The sequence below is a fragment of the Rhinolophus sinicus genome, chromosome 14 (genome assembly GCF_057876585.1).
Source record: "Rhinolophus sinicus isolate RSI-liver-muscle chromosome 14, RSI-T2T, whole genome shotgun sequence".
NCBI lineage: Eukaryota > Metazoa > Chordata > Mammalia > Chiroptera > Rhinolophidae > Rhinolophus > Rhinolophus sinicus.
The window spans coordinates 1341768-1357484 of record NC_142514.1 but is presented as its reverse complement, the minus strand read 5'-3'; the positions used below and the strand labels follow the sequence as shown (position 1 = coordinate 1357484).

Sequence of the window (15717 nt, the reverse complement as noted above, 5' to 3'; positions counted from 1 at the left end):
GTCTGCCTGATGCTTCGCTGGGTGAAAGAGCAGCCCAGAGGCAACCTGCCTGCCAGGTTCCTTAATTTGCTTAAGGGTTGGAGTCCTAGGAGGCAAGACAAACAATGCAAGCTGCCACTGACATGACAGCTTCTTGAGATGGTGCTTGTTCCAGCCGGCAGGATGTGCATGTTTCCCCAAGGGCGCTGAGAGCCTGATGTCTGTCCCAGTCTGGGTGCTTTTGTGGTTGGGAGCCCAACCCTCCCTGCATGCCTCTTCCTGTGCTGGGCAAGCATCTGTGGCTCACAGGAACAAGCCCACTAAACAAACAAGGGATTCGGCCAGGAAGGCCCCTGCTGCAGGGGGTCCTTGGAAACCCAGCCCTGGGTGCTCTCAACATGCCAGCAGCTCCTCAGAAATGTCTCCCCTCCCACTCTGTGCAGGGCAACAGGACACGTGGCAGGGAAAGCCAGCCTGGATGTCGAGAGTCAGGATGTGGGAGTGAGGGTGGGAGCAGGGCCTGCCCCAACCCCCTCCAGCCCGGGACCTTCCTGCTCCTGGTCAGTGTTGCCAGACACTCAGCCTGGTGTCTGGTCTGTAATGTGCGTGGCAGCTGGGATTCCCACGAGTCAGCACAGAATTGGGTTTTCACTCTGCAAAGGTGACCAGCCAATCAGGGGTTACCAGTGGCCAGCACTACGGACAGGATGGGCCCAGGCCATGGTGTGGGAAGGTCGGAGAGGACCGTCCTTCCAGCGTCCCCCCTCAGGGCTCTGTGTCTTCAGGACCGGCATCCCCACACACCTGCTCCAGGAGAACTCATACCTGGACTTGAAACACATCTGGGCATGTGTAGGAGGGAATAACTGGTATTGGCCTGCTGGAAGCAAAATAGCTGGATAAAATATGTGACAACTGTCTTCAGGTCTTAGACAGCAGGCAGTGGGAGCTATGACCCCCAAGAGAAGGGAAACCGCATGAGGTGAGCCCCATGCGAGCCCCACGCTAACCTGCCTTTCTGCCTGGGAGCCATTCCTGTCACCACTGCACAAGGAGGTGGGCTTGCTGAGCTGAGGGGGCAGAGACTGGCGTTCCAGGCTGCTGCGGTGGCTGGAATTGCAAGGAAAGACAAAGGACAAGAGGGGACCACTCAGAGGACGGACATCCTCATGGAATTCCCAGTGGATCCTTGTCTGAGGGCTGGGCTGCATGTGAGGGCAAGACACAGGAGACAGCAGATCTCACCTGTGTGGGGGCTGACAGCTGAATGGCGACCCCAGGGTCAGGCAGGGCTGGAGACTCAGCCAGAGCAGAGACCTTTCTGAACACATTGGGCAGTCAGTGGAGACCACGCTCTAAGTCAAGCAAAGGCCAGACCCTAAACTAAAGATCATCTCTAGGACTGTTCAAAACTGAAATGGACCTGCCCCCACAAGGAACAAAACCAAGTCTAGGAGGACCAAAACGATCCACCAGTGATCTGACTGCCCACCAGAACAAAACTCAACACCCTTTACCGGGCAGCAGTGTAATCCAGACTCTCTACAACATACCATCCACAAAGTCCAGCACAACTCAAACTGCGAGATGCACGGAGCACCAGGGAAATGTGACCAATAGTCAGGAAAATAAGTACTCCATACAAACAGACCTCGAGGTGGCTCAGATATTGGGCTTAGAAAAAGGCATTAAAGCAGCGATTATAAACATGCAGAGGACTTAAAGGAAAAACTTGTTATAATGAATGAACAGATGGGGAATCCTAGCAGAGAAATGGAAACTGTAAAGAAGAATCAAATGGAAATCCTGGAACTGAAAGGTATAATATCTAAAATTTGAAATGTACTGATGGACTAAACAGCTGATTGGAAACTGGCAAAGAAAGGGTCAGTGAAAGTAAGGATGGACCAATATAAATTACCCAGTCTGAAGGACAGAGATGGGGAAAGGGATTGTTTTTAAAATGAGAGCTTCAGTGAACTCTGGGACAACTCCAAGCAGTCCAGCATATGTATAATTGGAGTCCCAGAGGAGAAAGAATGGGAGATATACGTATATAACCAACACATGCCCAGCTGTGGTTCTCTTCATGTCCGTCATCTTGGGGGTTGCTGTGCTTCTTGGGAAACTCGCCACCATTATTTCTTCACATACATATGTACTGATATGTGATGACCACGAAGAGAACCACACTAGGCACAGCTTGGTCAAATTTCTGAAAACTGAAGGTAAAGAGAACATCGCAAAGGCAGCTGGCGGGAAAGAGAAATGTCCCATCCAGCATAGCAGAACTGACTTGACTTGTCACGGAAGCCATGGAAGCCAGAAGACTGGGATGGTGTGGTATCTTTAAAGCACTGAAAAAAAAAAGAAAAAAAAAATGATTACCCAGAATTCTCTGTCCAGTTAAAATACCTTCAAAAAATAAGAGTGAAATTAAAGATGTTTTCAGAAAAATGAAAGCTGAGGAAATTCATCGCCAGCAGACGAGATGCGAAAGTGGATGAAGTTGAAAAGAACTGACACCTGATGGAAATTCTCTGCTGGAAGAAATAAGGAGCGTATTTAAATACAAGAGAATACATTTATTCCTTGTCTGACTTTCTTTGAATGAAACTATCTACATCAGAAAGGATGAGGGTGACTGAGATGTACTGTGTGGTTCTTACGTCCTCCAGGAAGTAGTACTTTCACTCTGCATGCACTGTGGTAAGTTAAAGGTACATGTAGTAATTTGTGGGGCAACTGCTAAAAAAATATTAAAAAGAGGCAGAGTTAAAAGGCCAACGGAGGGACTAAAAGAAAATACTAAAAATACTCAGTTGATCTAAAAGAATGTAGAAAGGGAGAAACAAAGGCACACACACACACACACACACACACACACACACACACACACAAAAGACAACTAGAAAAACAAGGATGGACCTGAAGATGACTCCATGGTTCCTGCCTGCTGGCCAGGTCCGAGGTCAGATACAAATGACTCACCGACCGTCAAGGCTGTCTTATGCTTCCCCAGCAGAGTCCGGGCCTCAGGACCCCTCCCAGCCTCCTGTCCCCAAGTTGTGTCCTCAGCCTGGCTGTCCCACCCACGTGCTCGCTGCCCTACAGGTGCCAACTCAAGCCCTCCTTCTGTGCCATAGCAGGTTCTTTATCAGTGCAAACCTGGTTCCAGACCATTTGTCCCTCCCAGAGCTCTGATACATGTGCCACCGTGTTCCCCTGCTCTGCCCTGTATCGCTCACCAGATGGGCCCTCGTTTTGGCTGAGCCCCGCCCCCCATTTGTGGGAGGACAGGGACAGGGCTATCTACCCTTCCTGGTGTCGCCAATGCCCAGACACTGGGGAACAAACACTTGACAAATATCCAGCTGGGATGACTTCTGCCATCCACCCTGCCCTGCCCCTTACAGGAGGCCGTGGATGACATCTTCTCAGCTCTGAAGCTCGACTCACACGCTGCGGTCCCTGAGATCCGCTCTCTGAAGCCAGAGGCCCAGGCCCTCATCACACAGGGTCTGTCCTCCCGCTGCCGGGCCCTCCTGAGCCAACTGCCAGACACCAGGGCCCCCCTCAGCGATGGCAACTTCCAAGGCCTCCTTGCTGCGGGGGAGGCGCTGATCCAAATCGATGCCCAGCAGCTGAGCTGGCACATCCTCCTGGCAGATGTGCTCATTGCCATGGGTACGCATGAGCGTGGGCAGCGTGGTATGTGTCCCGGCTCCTCTCACCCCTGGAGTCTCTTCTGTAAAACGAGAGAATGAGGCCCTGGACTCGGTGGCTTCTAAGGTCCCTTCCACCCCAAACCCCGGTTCCTGGGACCTGGTCCCTGTGTGGGCCTGGTGTGTACGTGTCTCTAGCTCTCGGTCACCTATGTTACTTTGCCTGTAGGGAGGAGAAACGAAGGAGTGATTTTGGGCTTCAGACGAGGCTCCAATGTCCAGGCCTCCTCAGTAACTCGCTTATTCAGCAGATATTGACCAGGACTCAGGTCCCTTCCAGCGGGATTGTCTTACGCTCACATGTGCCACAATGTCAGCCTTTCCTGCAAAATCCTGACCATGTTTCAGCACTAACTTGAAAGGGGCGGGCTCTGTGCAGCCTGCATTTCCCTGGCCTGTCATCCTCACCTCCAAGCCTGTGAGGTGTGCGCACCTTCAGGGGCCCCGGGGGTCGCTCCCACCCCATGCTGCCCTGCTCACAGATGCCTGGGGGAAAGCAGACCTTTGTGGTAACTACAGTGAGGGGCTCAGACGGTGCTGCCCAGCCTGGGGGTCACGGACTCTAGTGACCAACCCAGGTGGGGTTACTGGTAGAAGGAGAGTCCATGTGACAGGCATGGTGTCACCATGTCCCTCTGCTCCGGGCTCCTCCTCCCGGGGCTGAGCCCTCCATCAGCCTGCTGCTCCCCAAGCCAACACACAGTAAGAAGGGCTGCTGCAGGCGAATCCCACATCCCTGCCCCCAGCCCCAGCCCCACCCTGACTCTTCCTTCCTGAATCCCTGATAGGCAGCTATGAGGAGGCTGGTGCCCGCCTGCAAAAAATCCTGCACCCCACACCACCGTCAGAGGCAGCCCAGGCCCGGCGGGGCCTGCTCAGCCTCAAGAAGGGAGATGTGCCAGCCGCGGCACGGGACCTGCAGTGCCTGGCAGAGACGGATACCAGGGACCTCAGTTTCCTGCTGCGTCTCCTGGAGACCTCGGAGCGGCAGAGCCTCGCCCAGGTGTGCACAGCACCCCTTGGAGCCCCACTCCAGCCCCCCCAACACCAGCACCCAGGGCTTGGGGCAGCTCTGCACTCCCTGTGTGCTAATTCCACTCGGGTGTGGAATGGGTGGGGGTGCAAGCAGGAGGAACCCAGGTCTGGCCATCTCAAGCCCTGACATCCCCAGTGACCTTCCAGCTTCTTTGCATGAGACAAATAAGCGTCAGCTGACTTGGGAGGGGGAGAAGGAGGAAACCCCCTCCTCAGAGCCACGCCAAGCCGTCCAGGAGCACCTGGCCCTCACAGGAAGCCCACCCAAGCCCAGGCCGGGCCAGGAGAGTCATGTCCCTCCCTGTGAGAGCATGAGTGGGGAGGTGGGTTCCTGCAGGTGGTGAGCTGAGGGGCCCTGAAAGAATGGGCTGGGTTGCTGCCTCTTTGACTGGCTGATACTTCCTTCCACTGTTTATTTGACAAGAATGTACCTGCCACCAGGTACTGTCCCAGGCCCGCCCCGTAGCCCTGGAATCTCAGGGAAGACAGTGGGGGATTCGCTTCCGAAAGTGTGTCAGGAAGACCCTAGAACAGAGCAGTGGGTAGTGAGGTGGCACTGGAGGTGAGACCCTGATGGTGACAGGCCAAGGCAACGACAGCTCAGAATGTTCAAGAAAGGGGCTGACATGGTTCCGCTGGCGTGAAGAGGGCTGCAGTGTGTGTGTGGGGGGGGGGGGTGTGAGGTTTCTAGCCCAAGCTGTAACAGAAGCCAGTGTGACAGGAGCATGTGGGGCTGGGGACCGGGGGCGGGCAGAGGGCAAGCTGTCCTGGATTGTGGGCTGCCCACCTTGCCCCTTCACTGGCTGGAGGCAGGACCCTCCAGGTGGGTGGGAGGGCAGGGCTGGGGAACTAAAGCTGCAGTGGCTGAATTTGGCCTTTTGAGGGGAGGGAAGTGAAGGGACCACCAGCAGGGGCGGCCGGGAGCCCAGGAGGCTGAGTCAGGGAGCCTCGGACTGGAACCCAGTGCTGCCCGGGCAACTCTCACCTCCCTATGCTGCCTTTTGCCCACGGCTCTAGTGGGCTGTATCAGCGCGGCCCACCGGGAAAGAAACCACACTGGGCGCTTCAGCGAGGGGCGTTAATAGAGGAACGGCCGCGCGGGCGTTAGGGACAGAAAGAGCAAAGAGCAATTGGTAATGCGGAGGGGACAGCTGCCCCCCGGGCTGAGGGAGCCAACCAGTGACAGTGTCATCAGTACCAAGGGCTCAGGAGGGGCCGCGGAGCCCGGGGGTCCCAGGGGAGTGGCCTGCCGGGGTCCCGAGCACAGACGGGGCTGCGCCCGGCCGCCCGAAGGCTGGTTTCGGCTTCCGGGAGAATAGGCGTGACGCGCGGCCGTTGCCCGGCGACGCAGACCCACACGGAAGGGAACCGGAAGTGGTCGGGCCCCGCTTCCGGCGGCCTCTGCCCTGAGCCGGGATTCCGCGGAGCCGGTCGGGAGGACGCTACCTCTGCGAGGCGGTTCAGCACAGAGAGGTCGAGCGGCTGGTCAGTGTCACACAGCAGGGAGGCGAGATGGGCTCCACCCGGTCCCAGGCGCCCCGCTCTCCCTGTGCGCTGTCCGTCTGGTGCGAAAAGAGAATCACGAACCCCGGGAGGCAACCCCAACAGCAAGGCCGCGAGCACTGGACACATCCCGGCCGCGCCTCCGTCCCCCTCCCAGCGCACATATCTGCATCCCAACCTGGCGTTTGCACCCCCAGACAGCGTCCCTGCTGAGTGCTGGGGTGCCCTGTGCCTAAGTCACATGGCGGGGAGGGGTCATTGGTACAAGCCGGCTGGCTGCGGAGAAAAGGAGGGACAGTGGGGAAGGCAGGCTTTTATGTGCCTTATCCTTCAGGGGGCGTCACAGTGGGACCTTGGGAAGAGGAGCCATATGAGGCCAGTGGACTTAGCCGCTAGGTGGTTGGAGAGGGGTGGTTTAGAGGGTGGGCTTTAGCCACGCTCAGAAAAGGAAGGTGAGCCTGAGGGGCAATCGGGGAGCCCTAGCACCCGGGGTCGTGCTGGCAGATGCTGGAGCAAAATGCGTGGGCACAGGGTGAAGGGAGCGGGCAGGACCGAATTTTCTCCCCAACTCGGACACTCTGTGGAAGATAGTGAGAAACCCCCAGTGCTCAGAAGGCCCCTCCTGACCTTGGACTCAAGGACCAGGCTGGCAGGACGGCTTTGCTACTTTTCCCCAGGGTGGGGCAACCTTGGGAGGGCAGGCAGGGTGGGAGGTCGGCCAGGACAGTGGCCCATCAGAAGGACCTGTGGAGAGGTGAGTGCAGAGAGTAGCAGAAGGAGGTCCCCCAAGTGAGGGGAGCAGTAGGGCTGTGAAAAGGGGGGGCACCAGGGAGGCAGGAGGGGAGCCCAGCAGGCTGGAGAGCTTCAGGGTGGTGGGATTGCAGGGAGGGGCTGCCGTGTTCTGGACTGAGCCGCTCTCCCTGTCTCACTTCTGCAGACAGCAGCCCAGGAAGCCAGCGCCCTCCTGAACTCAGCGCAGCCCTGCCAGGCACTGGGCTACTGCTCACTGGCCGTCCTGGCTAGTGGTGGCAGGACCCGTCACCTGCGCCTGAGGGTCACCTGCCTGATGGAGCTGCAGGAGTTTGGCCGGGCACTTGGGGACCTGGACCGCGTGCTCCGGGAGGGTACAGGGGACTGTGACGTCCAGATAAGGGCTGAGGACTTGTGCTCCAGGGGCCGCCTGCTCCTAAGCCTGGGGGACGAGGCCAGGGCCGCACGGTCCTTCGCACAGGCCCTCAAGCTGTCACCCTCCTCAGCCCAGAGCAGCCTGTGGGAGCGGCCAGGCCGGGGCCCCACCGCCTGCGTGTTCCTGTGTCATGGGCAGCGCTGCCTGGAGGAGCAGCGCTACACAGAGGCCTGGACGGCAGCAGAGAGCGGCCTCCTCGTGGACCCCGAGCACAGCGGCCTGAAGAGGCTGAAGGCAAGAATCCGGAGGTTGGCAACCTCAGGCTGCCGGCTCCACTGACCCCACCCTCCCCAGGCCCGGTCACAGGGCCGCCCTGTCATCCTCATCCGATATCCAGACCCCAGAGTGCACCCTGCCCTCAAATCAGGGACGTGCTCACCCCACCCTCCCAGCCTTCCTGGCCCTGGGTTGGGTCAGTGTTGAACAAGCAGCCTTGGAGAGCAGAGAACATCCCGCTGGCCTGGAATGTGACTGGTCTGGGAGGCTCAGAGCCCCTTGCTGCAAGACGCAGCCTCAGTTCTTGGCCTCTGGGTTTAGTTGGACAGGATGAATGCCGGCCCCCTCGCGGCCCTGGAGAGATGGTGCCGCCCAGGAAGCCCTGTGAGGTGGCCTTTGACACCAGGCTCCTGCAGCACTGGGGGGCTCCGGGCCCCCCTAAGACCGAACTCCTCAGCCAGGCCACCCAGCTGAGACCCATGCTTTCATCAAGTTCTCCTGGGGAGCCCAGTTCCCAAGGCCACCACCCATGGCCTTGGAGACCATGCCAAACAAAGAAAGTGATTGCTTTCTCTTTCTACCTGGAAACCCTGTGAAGTAGCCTCGTCCCATTTGCAAAGCTGAGGCTGGAAAGTTCCAGCGATTCATACAGTCACAGTCAAGCTAGTAGGCTGTTGAGGAGCCATACCCCAGCTCCCAGCTTGGGGTGGGTTCCTCAGCAGAAGACAACCTGGGACCCTCCAGAGGGACTCACCCTCCCCAGCTCCTCAGACAAAGTCTATCATGCCACATGCCCTCCCCTCCAGCCCCAGCCTGCCTCAGGGGACTGTCCCACATCCACTGTCTGCAGGTACATGTGACAGCTGACGGTTACCCCAACATCACACCATGGCATGCAACTGGACAAAACTAGCAGGCCCCGGACGGCCTCTGTAGCAAAATGCTAAGGTGGGACAGACGGAGGGAAATCGAACTGCTATCCGAGAAGAGAGGCTGCACCTGCTTTTCACAAAGTCACCAGATACTGGGTTTCTGAGAAAATAGTCACGATATGATATAGGCTGCATCTCCAATCTGAACAATTAAAGCGATAAGTTAATTTTTAAAAGTTACCTGCACGTGAAACAACTCTTGCGTCCAACGGGAATCAAATCTGGAATTGCAGAATGTCTGAAAAATACGCATAGTAACAAAAACAGTTGGAAGCACACATGGGTATAGCTACAGCACTGCCAGGGTTGGGTTGGGCCTCGAGAGTTCCCCTTATTCTGGCACACAAATGACATCAGAAGGCAGGAATTTGCAAGGATAAAGCGGGAATGAGTAAATTCGGAATAGAAAACTGGAAGCACTACTAAATCCAAAATATGATTATTCAAAAATACGATAAAATAGATGAGCCAATCGCCGACAAGAAGGAAGGAAAAAGCACAGAGACGTTTGTGTCACCCTAGCCTGCTGACAGTGACGCTCGGCTAGGAATGCCTGGGGCCCTTCCCTGGGCCCCACAGACATGTCCCCTTTCGGAGCCAGTGTTGCAGTTAGTGTGATGTCAGGACACACCTCAGCAAAAGCCATCAGGGAACGTGGAAGAACAAGATTTATTACTCACAGGTCCTGGAGGGTGTGCAGCTCACCTGGGCCGCACAGCAAGGTCAAGGGTAGAGAAAGTGTGTGGGCCTGGGGCTCTCCCTTGATGAGGGTCCTCGAGTGGAGTGTTGGGTTTTGGGGGGTCCTTCATTATTGTCTAATCTGGAGCATAAGAGAAGCGATTAGGTCTCTGGCAACTAGAGGCAGGTCACCTAAGCCATCAGTCATCTGGGTCCCCAGGATTTTCTGAAAGAGGAACTTCTTGTGTGAGGGTGGCCTAGTTCCTTATCTGGGGGTTGTGCAAGCTGGCGATAAGTTTATTTGAGATGGATGTCTTCCGAAATGGCAATCTAAAGCTTAAAGTCAGGCACTTACATGACAGGCACAAAATTTTTAAAAGTGACAAGGACAAAGTGACAGAGACAAAGGAAACGAAAAGAATTGTAAGAAATTACTTTTCTCAGCTCTAAAAATTGAAGGCCTGGATGAAATGGATTAGTTCCTAGGAAAATATTACCTAACTAAACTGACTCCAGTGTTACTGGAGGGTGGGCCCTTCTTGGAATTGAACGAGACACAGAAATAAAGTGGTGAAAGCGTAGTATATTAGAAGAGATAGAATATGTCCAAGAAATAGAAGCGGACCTAAGCAGTAGTCACTGGCTCAAGGGCCCCAGGTGACATTATTAGGAGAAAAAACACACTCCAAAGAGTTTGGAGCAGGCCGAGCAAAAGGAGAGGCTCAAAAGGCAAAGGCCCAAAGGGCCAAGGGCCCGGGCTAAAAAGGGGCCTGACTGGCGAGGACTTGGAGATTTTATCCTTTTTTCTCTAGAATGGGCTGTTCCTTTCTGGGCGTGGGACCATTTCATTGACACCTGTGATTGACAAGAGGCTATTACGTCATCTGTTTTAAGCTGCGCAGGTGGGAGTGGCCGGTTTGATCTGGTTGGGTATCTTGTACCCATTTGTTTACAATGAAAAGGGGAAGTTTCGGACAGAGAGGGGGACAGAGAGGGGAGGTCTTCTGGGTGGTAATGCAGAGACCCATGCCTATCTCTAACTGCCTGCCTTGTTTTTCCCTTGAGAAACGGTGATCCCCGTAAAAATCTCTGTGGGAAGGTGAGGGACAGGTCTGTTCTGTATCTGCTTCCTGCTGGGCAGCGGCGTAGAGCTGTCCCTACCTCTTGGGGGATTCACGGAACTCTCACCCTGTCTGATCTCAGATGAGAGGAAGGGGGTCTCAGGATCCAACTGGAAGATCGTATTGGCTTCTTTGGTTGCGACTGGCAATCTTGCTGGGTTATCCTCTGTATTCCCAAGGCCCCTGAATGAGGAAAAATAGATTTTAATTAATAAATCCGTTAGCTCTATTGAGCCTGTGGCCATTCAACCAGTCATTTAGGTGGCTTCAGTTGTCCTCAAGCTGGGCCCAGAATGGGTTGGAAAGAACATTAGGCTTCAGTGATTACAATCAACAAGTATCCTGGCCTGGGGGAATGTTAAAGACTATTTGGTTTCTGGGATGGCCAAGAGTTAGGTCCGGAATGGCTTGGGGGATGATGGGAAGTCACAGGCTTTTAAGCAGTTACCTGAGAGACATTCTGTGATTCAGGCTAAGAGAAATCTTTAGTCTAGGATTCAGACACTGATCAGAAGAGTAATCAAAGCCCGGGGCTAAGGAGCTGAGAAACCAGGGAAAAGGAGACTTAAATTTTCTATAGTGAGGGAGGCTTAAGACTTTTGTAGTGAGGGAGCTCTCCCACATCGCCAGGATAGACATAGCGCTTACACAGGCAAGTTACCAAGGAGGGAAAGAGAAGGTCGTGAAGGAGCTCCCCGCGGAGCAGGCCAAATGCTGGTGGCGTCGGGAAAATCCAGCAGCCAGAACAGTCGACTCCAGGCCACTTTGAGCTTCTCCATAGCCAAGAAGAAAGGCTTCAAAGTTCTTTTTCAAACAAAGCATAATCTCAACCAAGTGAGAGCCACAACCAAATTCATTTATCAATTACCAGTTCCAAAATCTTAAGTGCAACCCCAACAAAGCCAAATCCAATGGCACATTTAAAGGCTAATACAGCATGAGCAGAGTACCCAGAATGCAAGGACAGTTCAGAATTCAGAAGTGTGTTCCTGTGGTTTATCGCAGCAATAGAGCTAAGAAGAAATAAGGCCTGTGACCCTCGTGGGGGCTGTCGTGGGATGCCCTGGTCACACAGGATCATCCACTCCACACGTTATCTCCCTGGAACTTTGGGGTCCCTCCCGGCGTCTCCACTAACAGGGGCCACCAAGTGAGCCATCAGTCACTTCGGCAGTGGATGTGAGCCAACCTGTGACCTTCAGTATCTCTGGCGGGTGTACCCGTGTGGACAGAGCCAGCCCAGTGCTGTGTTCCCTCTGCCTTGGCCCGACCCCCATACACTCTGCTCCCACATGGAATTCCCAGGTTTCTCAGGGTGAGTTAATGAAATCCTGCAGTTGGTGGGGTGCATATGCTATTTCCTCCTGGGTCAGCCTTTGCACTTGACCCCCGCCCCCCAGCATGCTGAGATCCAACCTTACTTTTGGGTCTAGAGTCAGCAGCTGGTGGGGGGAAGGGTTGAGTAGGATAAACATCCACTTTCTAGGCCCCCAACCCATGGGAGGTTCTCACAGGTTTGTAACGAGGGGTTCAGAGGACTTGGGGGTTCAAGGTTCTCAGCTTCATCTGAGTGAGACCAGACATTCTCCGTCCTAGTTTCAGGGTCCCATTCCTTCCCCCATCAGTGCCCTCACTTTTCATAAGAAACTTGGTGAAAAATTGTAAATGCAGCCGACATTGTAACCATGCCACGTGCAGGACCAAGTGTGTGTTTGGCTTTGAGCAATACCAGCCCTGAGGCTTTGAGACACAGGGACCTTCGGGGCCGCCGTGGGCTTCTCTGACTGGCTGTGACTGGAGCTGAGCCTGCGGAGACCCCAGCAGATCCTTTTCTCCCCGTAAGTGCCCCAGGACACTTGGGAGGGTCCGATGCACGGGACCGCCCTGCTGCTGCCTGTACTTCACTGTCACCACGTGCAGCCGTGGGTGGGTTTCTGGGCCTTCTGATGGGGCTGCTGGGAGACAGCCAGGGGGCTGAGGAGAGCGTCCCCTGGGCTCTGGGGGTGGTGTGGGGGATCTGAGCCCCCACAGTGCTGCCCTCCCAGGGCCTGGTTTAACCTGAGGCAACCTGAACATGACCCCGTGCTTCCAACAGGACCCAGCACGGGCCATCTGGTGAGTGACCCAGCCCCACCCAGACACCCTCAGAGAGTCCTGGGGGGACCACTCTTTCATAGGATTCTGAAAAGGAAGCAGGACGGCACTGGTAACAGAGTCAGGCCTGGAGAAAGGAGTCTGGGTTCTGAAGGGCCTGCTCTGCCCAGAGCCCCCGGCCCCTGACAGCAGAGCTGAGGAGGCTGATTCACAATCTGGGGCACCTGCCAAGCCCAGAAGTCCCTCTCTGCTCCCCCCGCCAGGGCTTCCAGCCCCCTGGGGATTAGCATCTGAGCCTTGAGCCCCCAGGGACAGAGGAGACTGAGCCCCAGGCTAGTTGAATGTGGGCATCTCTAGGTGGGGACCTTCCTTGGCAGCCCCACCCCCTATCATAATAAGTAGGAACGCCCACTTCCCCTACACCTGGCAAGACCCCCAGAACCCAGCATCCTCACTGGAGACTAAAGGGGAAGGAACCCCACGCGGGGTCTTTGAAAACCCCAGCAACAGCTAACGTGGTTCTCTGGTCCCGACAGTTCAGGCAAGATGGGCAGGGTGGGCGAAGGCTCTGGCCTTCCTTCCCAGCAGCCCCTGGGGCCCTCTGGACTGCAGGGTCAAAGTGAGGGAGCACAGGGGTCAGCTGGCAGGGCCAGAGGCCCTGGAAGGGACACCCACGTAGCGGGAGCCAGGCCCCAGGAGCTGCTCTCTGATCCCTCCCCCCACACCAATCCCAGATGGAACTCATTGACTGTAACTAGGAGAGGGTCACTGCCCTCAGGGAACCACACCTACATCACAAAGGAGGCCCGGAAGCCTGAAGCCAGCACCAGCTTCACTTAACCCTCCTGAAGCCACTGCTCTCCTGCCCCTGGGAGCCCCTCCCACCTGACCCTGACTCACCAAAACTCTAGGCCATCCTGACCCAGCCTGCGGAGACCTGCCTGCCTGCAGGTGAGAGCCATTCCCGAGTGACCTGAAGGTGAGCAAAGCGAGGGGCCTGCCTGCCGGGCCAGCTCTCCTGGGCAGCACCCTGAGAACACCTTCCAAGCGCCCAGCCCAATTTACAGGGGGCGGGCGAGGCATTTTGTGTTCAGCTTCACTGGGACTTGGGCAGGTAGCTCCCAACCCCGGCATAGTTCTGTCAGGCCCTCGTCTTCCAGGCCTCAACAGCCTGGAGAGGCCTCAGGTGAGGCTCTCAGTGGCCCCCCTGCTGCTGCTCTAGCAGAAAGCTTGGCTTTGCCCCCAGCCCTGGATTTGAAGGGTTTTATCGAGTATGTGCCTTTTTGTCATGTGAGTCCCCAGCAGTCAGCAGGACACAATGAAGTGGAATACCAGAATAAGTGAGAGAATTCATTTGTCCTGATTAAAGTAAGACAATCTGGACCTGTCCAACCTAATTGATTCATTCATTCATTCACCATTCATTCATTCACCAAATGTTGGTTGATGCCTTGGGGTGGTGGACACCAATCTAGGTGCTGGGACCCAGGCAGATGGAGCCTCTGATGGTGATGTTCCTGAGGGGGAGATGGAAATGGAAACAGAAATAAGGGGCGTATACCTGGTGGTGAAACCGAAGTCAGGTCTGGAGTGTGGGGGGGCGGGGGGGGGGCTGTGTGGAAGAACTGGGAGCCCAGGGAAGACCTCGCCTCACTGGGAGTGACCTTGAGCAGAGACTTTCAGGGAGAGCTGGGCAGCAGGCAGGGATCTGGGGAAGGGAGGACAGCAGGGGGCACCGTGAGAGCTGATGGGGGGCCAGAGGACCCTGAAGTCAGAGCAGGCCTGCCTTCTCTAAGGTGGGGCATGTGGCAGGGGATGCCCAGAAAAGTAAGAGACCCGCCTAAGACCCCCTGTGAGTGGGAACTGAACACAGGCAGAACCTCGGGTGCTGGCCGGTGAGAACATCTAACACAGCCCTGGGGGGTCTCGACAGCCCCACGTGACCCACCAAGTGCAAGACTGGGTTTGTCTCCTCAGGCTTCTCTCAGAGTGCCAGCCCCCCTCGTGCAGGGCTGGGCACTGGGGCGCAGACATCAGGGGTGTGAGCAGGTCCTGTGGTGAAGACAGCAGCCAGCTGCTGCCCAGGTGCCCGGGCAGCTTTCAGGGGCAGGGCTCTGCGTGCCAGCAAAGGTGTGCACACACACATGCACACACGTGACACACACAAAGGAGCACGTGCACACATGCTCACACTCTCCTACACATGTGCGTGACTCACATGCAGATGTGTGCACATGCACACATGCACACATGGGAGCACACGTGCACAATCACATGCATGTGCTTGAGTGCATGTGGGTGTGTGCATGCATGTGAGTGTGCCCCAGGCAGGCTCCACTGCAGTGGCCCCTCGACAAACACAGAGAGCTGGGCCTCCTGGGTCTGGCACCTGGACCCCAAGCTGTGATCAGAGGGTCCCCAGACCACCGCGTGCCAGAGAGTGGGCTTGGAGAGGCAGGCCTCTAGAAGAGACTGCCACCAGGGCCAGCAGGCTGGGCTCCTGCATTCCAGGGACTTCCGGGCACTCAGAGACTCCAACCCAAGTAGGTGTGGAAAGCCCTGAGACAGGCTCCTGGGCCGGCTGTGTACTTGGCAATGGAGAGAGGGGCTGAGCACCCCAAAAGGACCCGACACTGCTCCCAACCAGCTTCGGGCCCTTCCAGCCTCGGACAGGAACTCAAAAGCTCCATACTGCCTCTCCCCTGCCCTGGGTGGACGCTGTTCCTGCCCTTGGCCTTGGGGTTGCTCAGCTGTGCACTGTCCCCCTTTTAGAGACTTGGTGATGGGGAGGCCCGAAAGCCCAATGGGGATGGTGGAGATTGCCGGCCCCTCGGGGCAGAAGCGCCCAGGCTTCCTGGAGGGGGTGCTGCTGCTCCTGCTGCTCCTGGTGACAGGCGCCCTGGTGACCCTGGGCGTCCTCTATGCCCACAGCAGAGGTGAGTGAAGTGGCCCCTCCCTCAGGCCCGCCGCCCCAGGACACTGCTCACAGTGGCTGGCCCCCAGCGCCCGCCAAAAGGTCTTCGTGCCCACCCACCCGAGAGGAGCCAGCCCTGTCAGGTGGGGCAGGCGAGGTCTCACTGGGCACCGGAGACCGCAGGGCTGTGCCACGGACTCGGGAGGAGGGTCACTGACCTGCGGGGGTTCCGGGGCCCCTTCCAGAAGGCTCTGCCCAAGCACGGCCTAGGGCATGGCTGCTTATGCAGCCTCTGAACCCCCCCGCTTCTGCGGGCTGCCGAGATGCCGCATAC

At 56.5% G+C, this 15717-nt stretch overlaps 2 protein-coding genes and 1 long non-coding RNA gene across 9 annotated transcripts in view; 2 read left to right on the top strand and 1 right to left on the bottom strand.

Moving 5' to 3' along the window:
* Positions 1-9265, top strand: part of TTC34 (tetratricopeptide repeat domain 34) — a 22034-nt gene extending 12769 nt beyond the window's left edge. The window contains exons 6-8 of one of the 2 annotated variants that reach the window (XM_019757131.3): positions 3396-3666; positions 4493-4707; positions 7180-9265. In XM_019757131.3, the coding sequence (XP_019612690.3) occupies positions 3396-3666; positions 4493-4707; positions 7180-7707 (1014 nt within the window). In that variant the 3' untranslated portion in view covers positions 7708-9265. The remainder of the gene's footprint in view (positions 1-3395; positions 3667-4492; positions 4708-7179) is intronic. The other variant, XM_088790058.1, reaches the window with a different exon arrangement.
* On the bottom strand, positions 1632-15717 carry LOC141572060 (uncharacterized). 3 transcript variants are annotated; one of them, XR_016018516.1, is made up of 4 exons: positions 15602-15717; positions 9257-10558; positions 8758-8814; positions 1632-2336 (listed from the first exon to the last, which is right to left on the bottom strand). It is a non-coding gene; the product is annotated as an uncharacterized LOC141572060 (long non-coding RNA). The 3 variants fall into 3 exon arrangements; XR_012497099.2 differs by lacking the exon at positions 8758-8814 and adding an exon at positions 3394-3727; XR_016018517.1 differs by lacking the exon at positions 8758-8814 and adding an exon at positions 3394-3727 and having other exon boundaries at positions 9282-10558.
* Positions 14256-15717, top strand: part of MMEL1 (membrane metalloendopeptidase like 1) — a 31693-nt gene continuing 30231 nt past the window's right edge. For 2 of the 4 annotated variants that reach the window (XM_088790059.1, XM_074334235.2), the window contains exon 1: positions 14257-15405. In XM_088790059.1, coding sequence (XP_088646185.1) covers positions 15252-15405 — 154 coding nt within the window. In that variant the 5' untranslated portion in view covers positions 14257-15251. Of the gene's footprint in view, positions 15406-15717 lie in introns of all 4 variants that reach the window. The other 2 variants (XM_088790060.1, XM_074334232.2) reach the window with 2 other exon arrangements.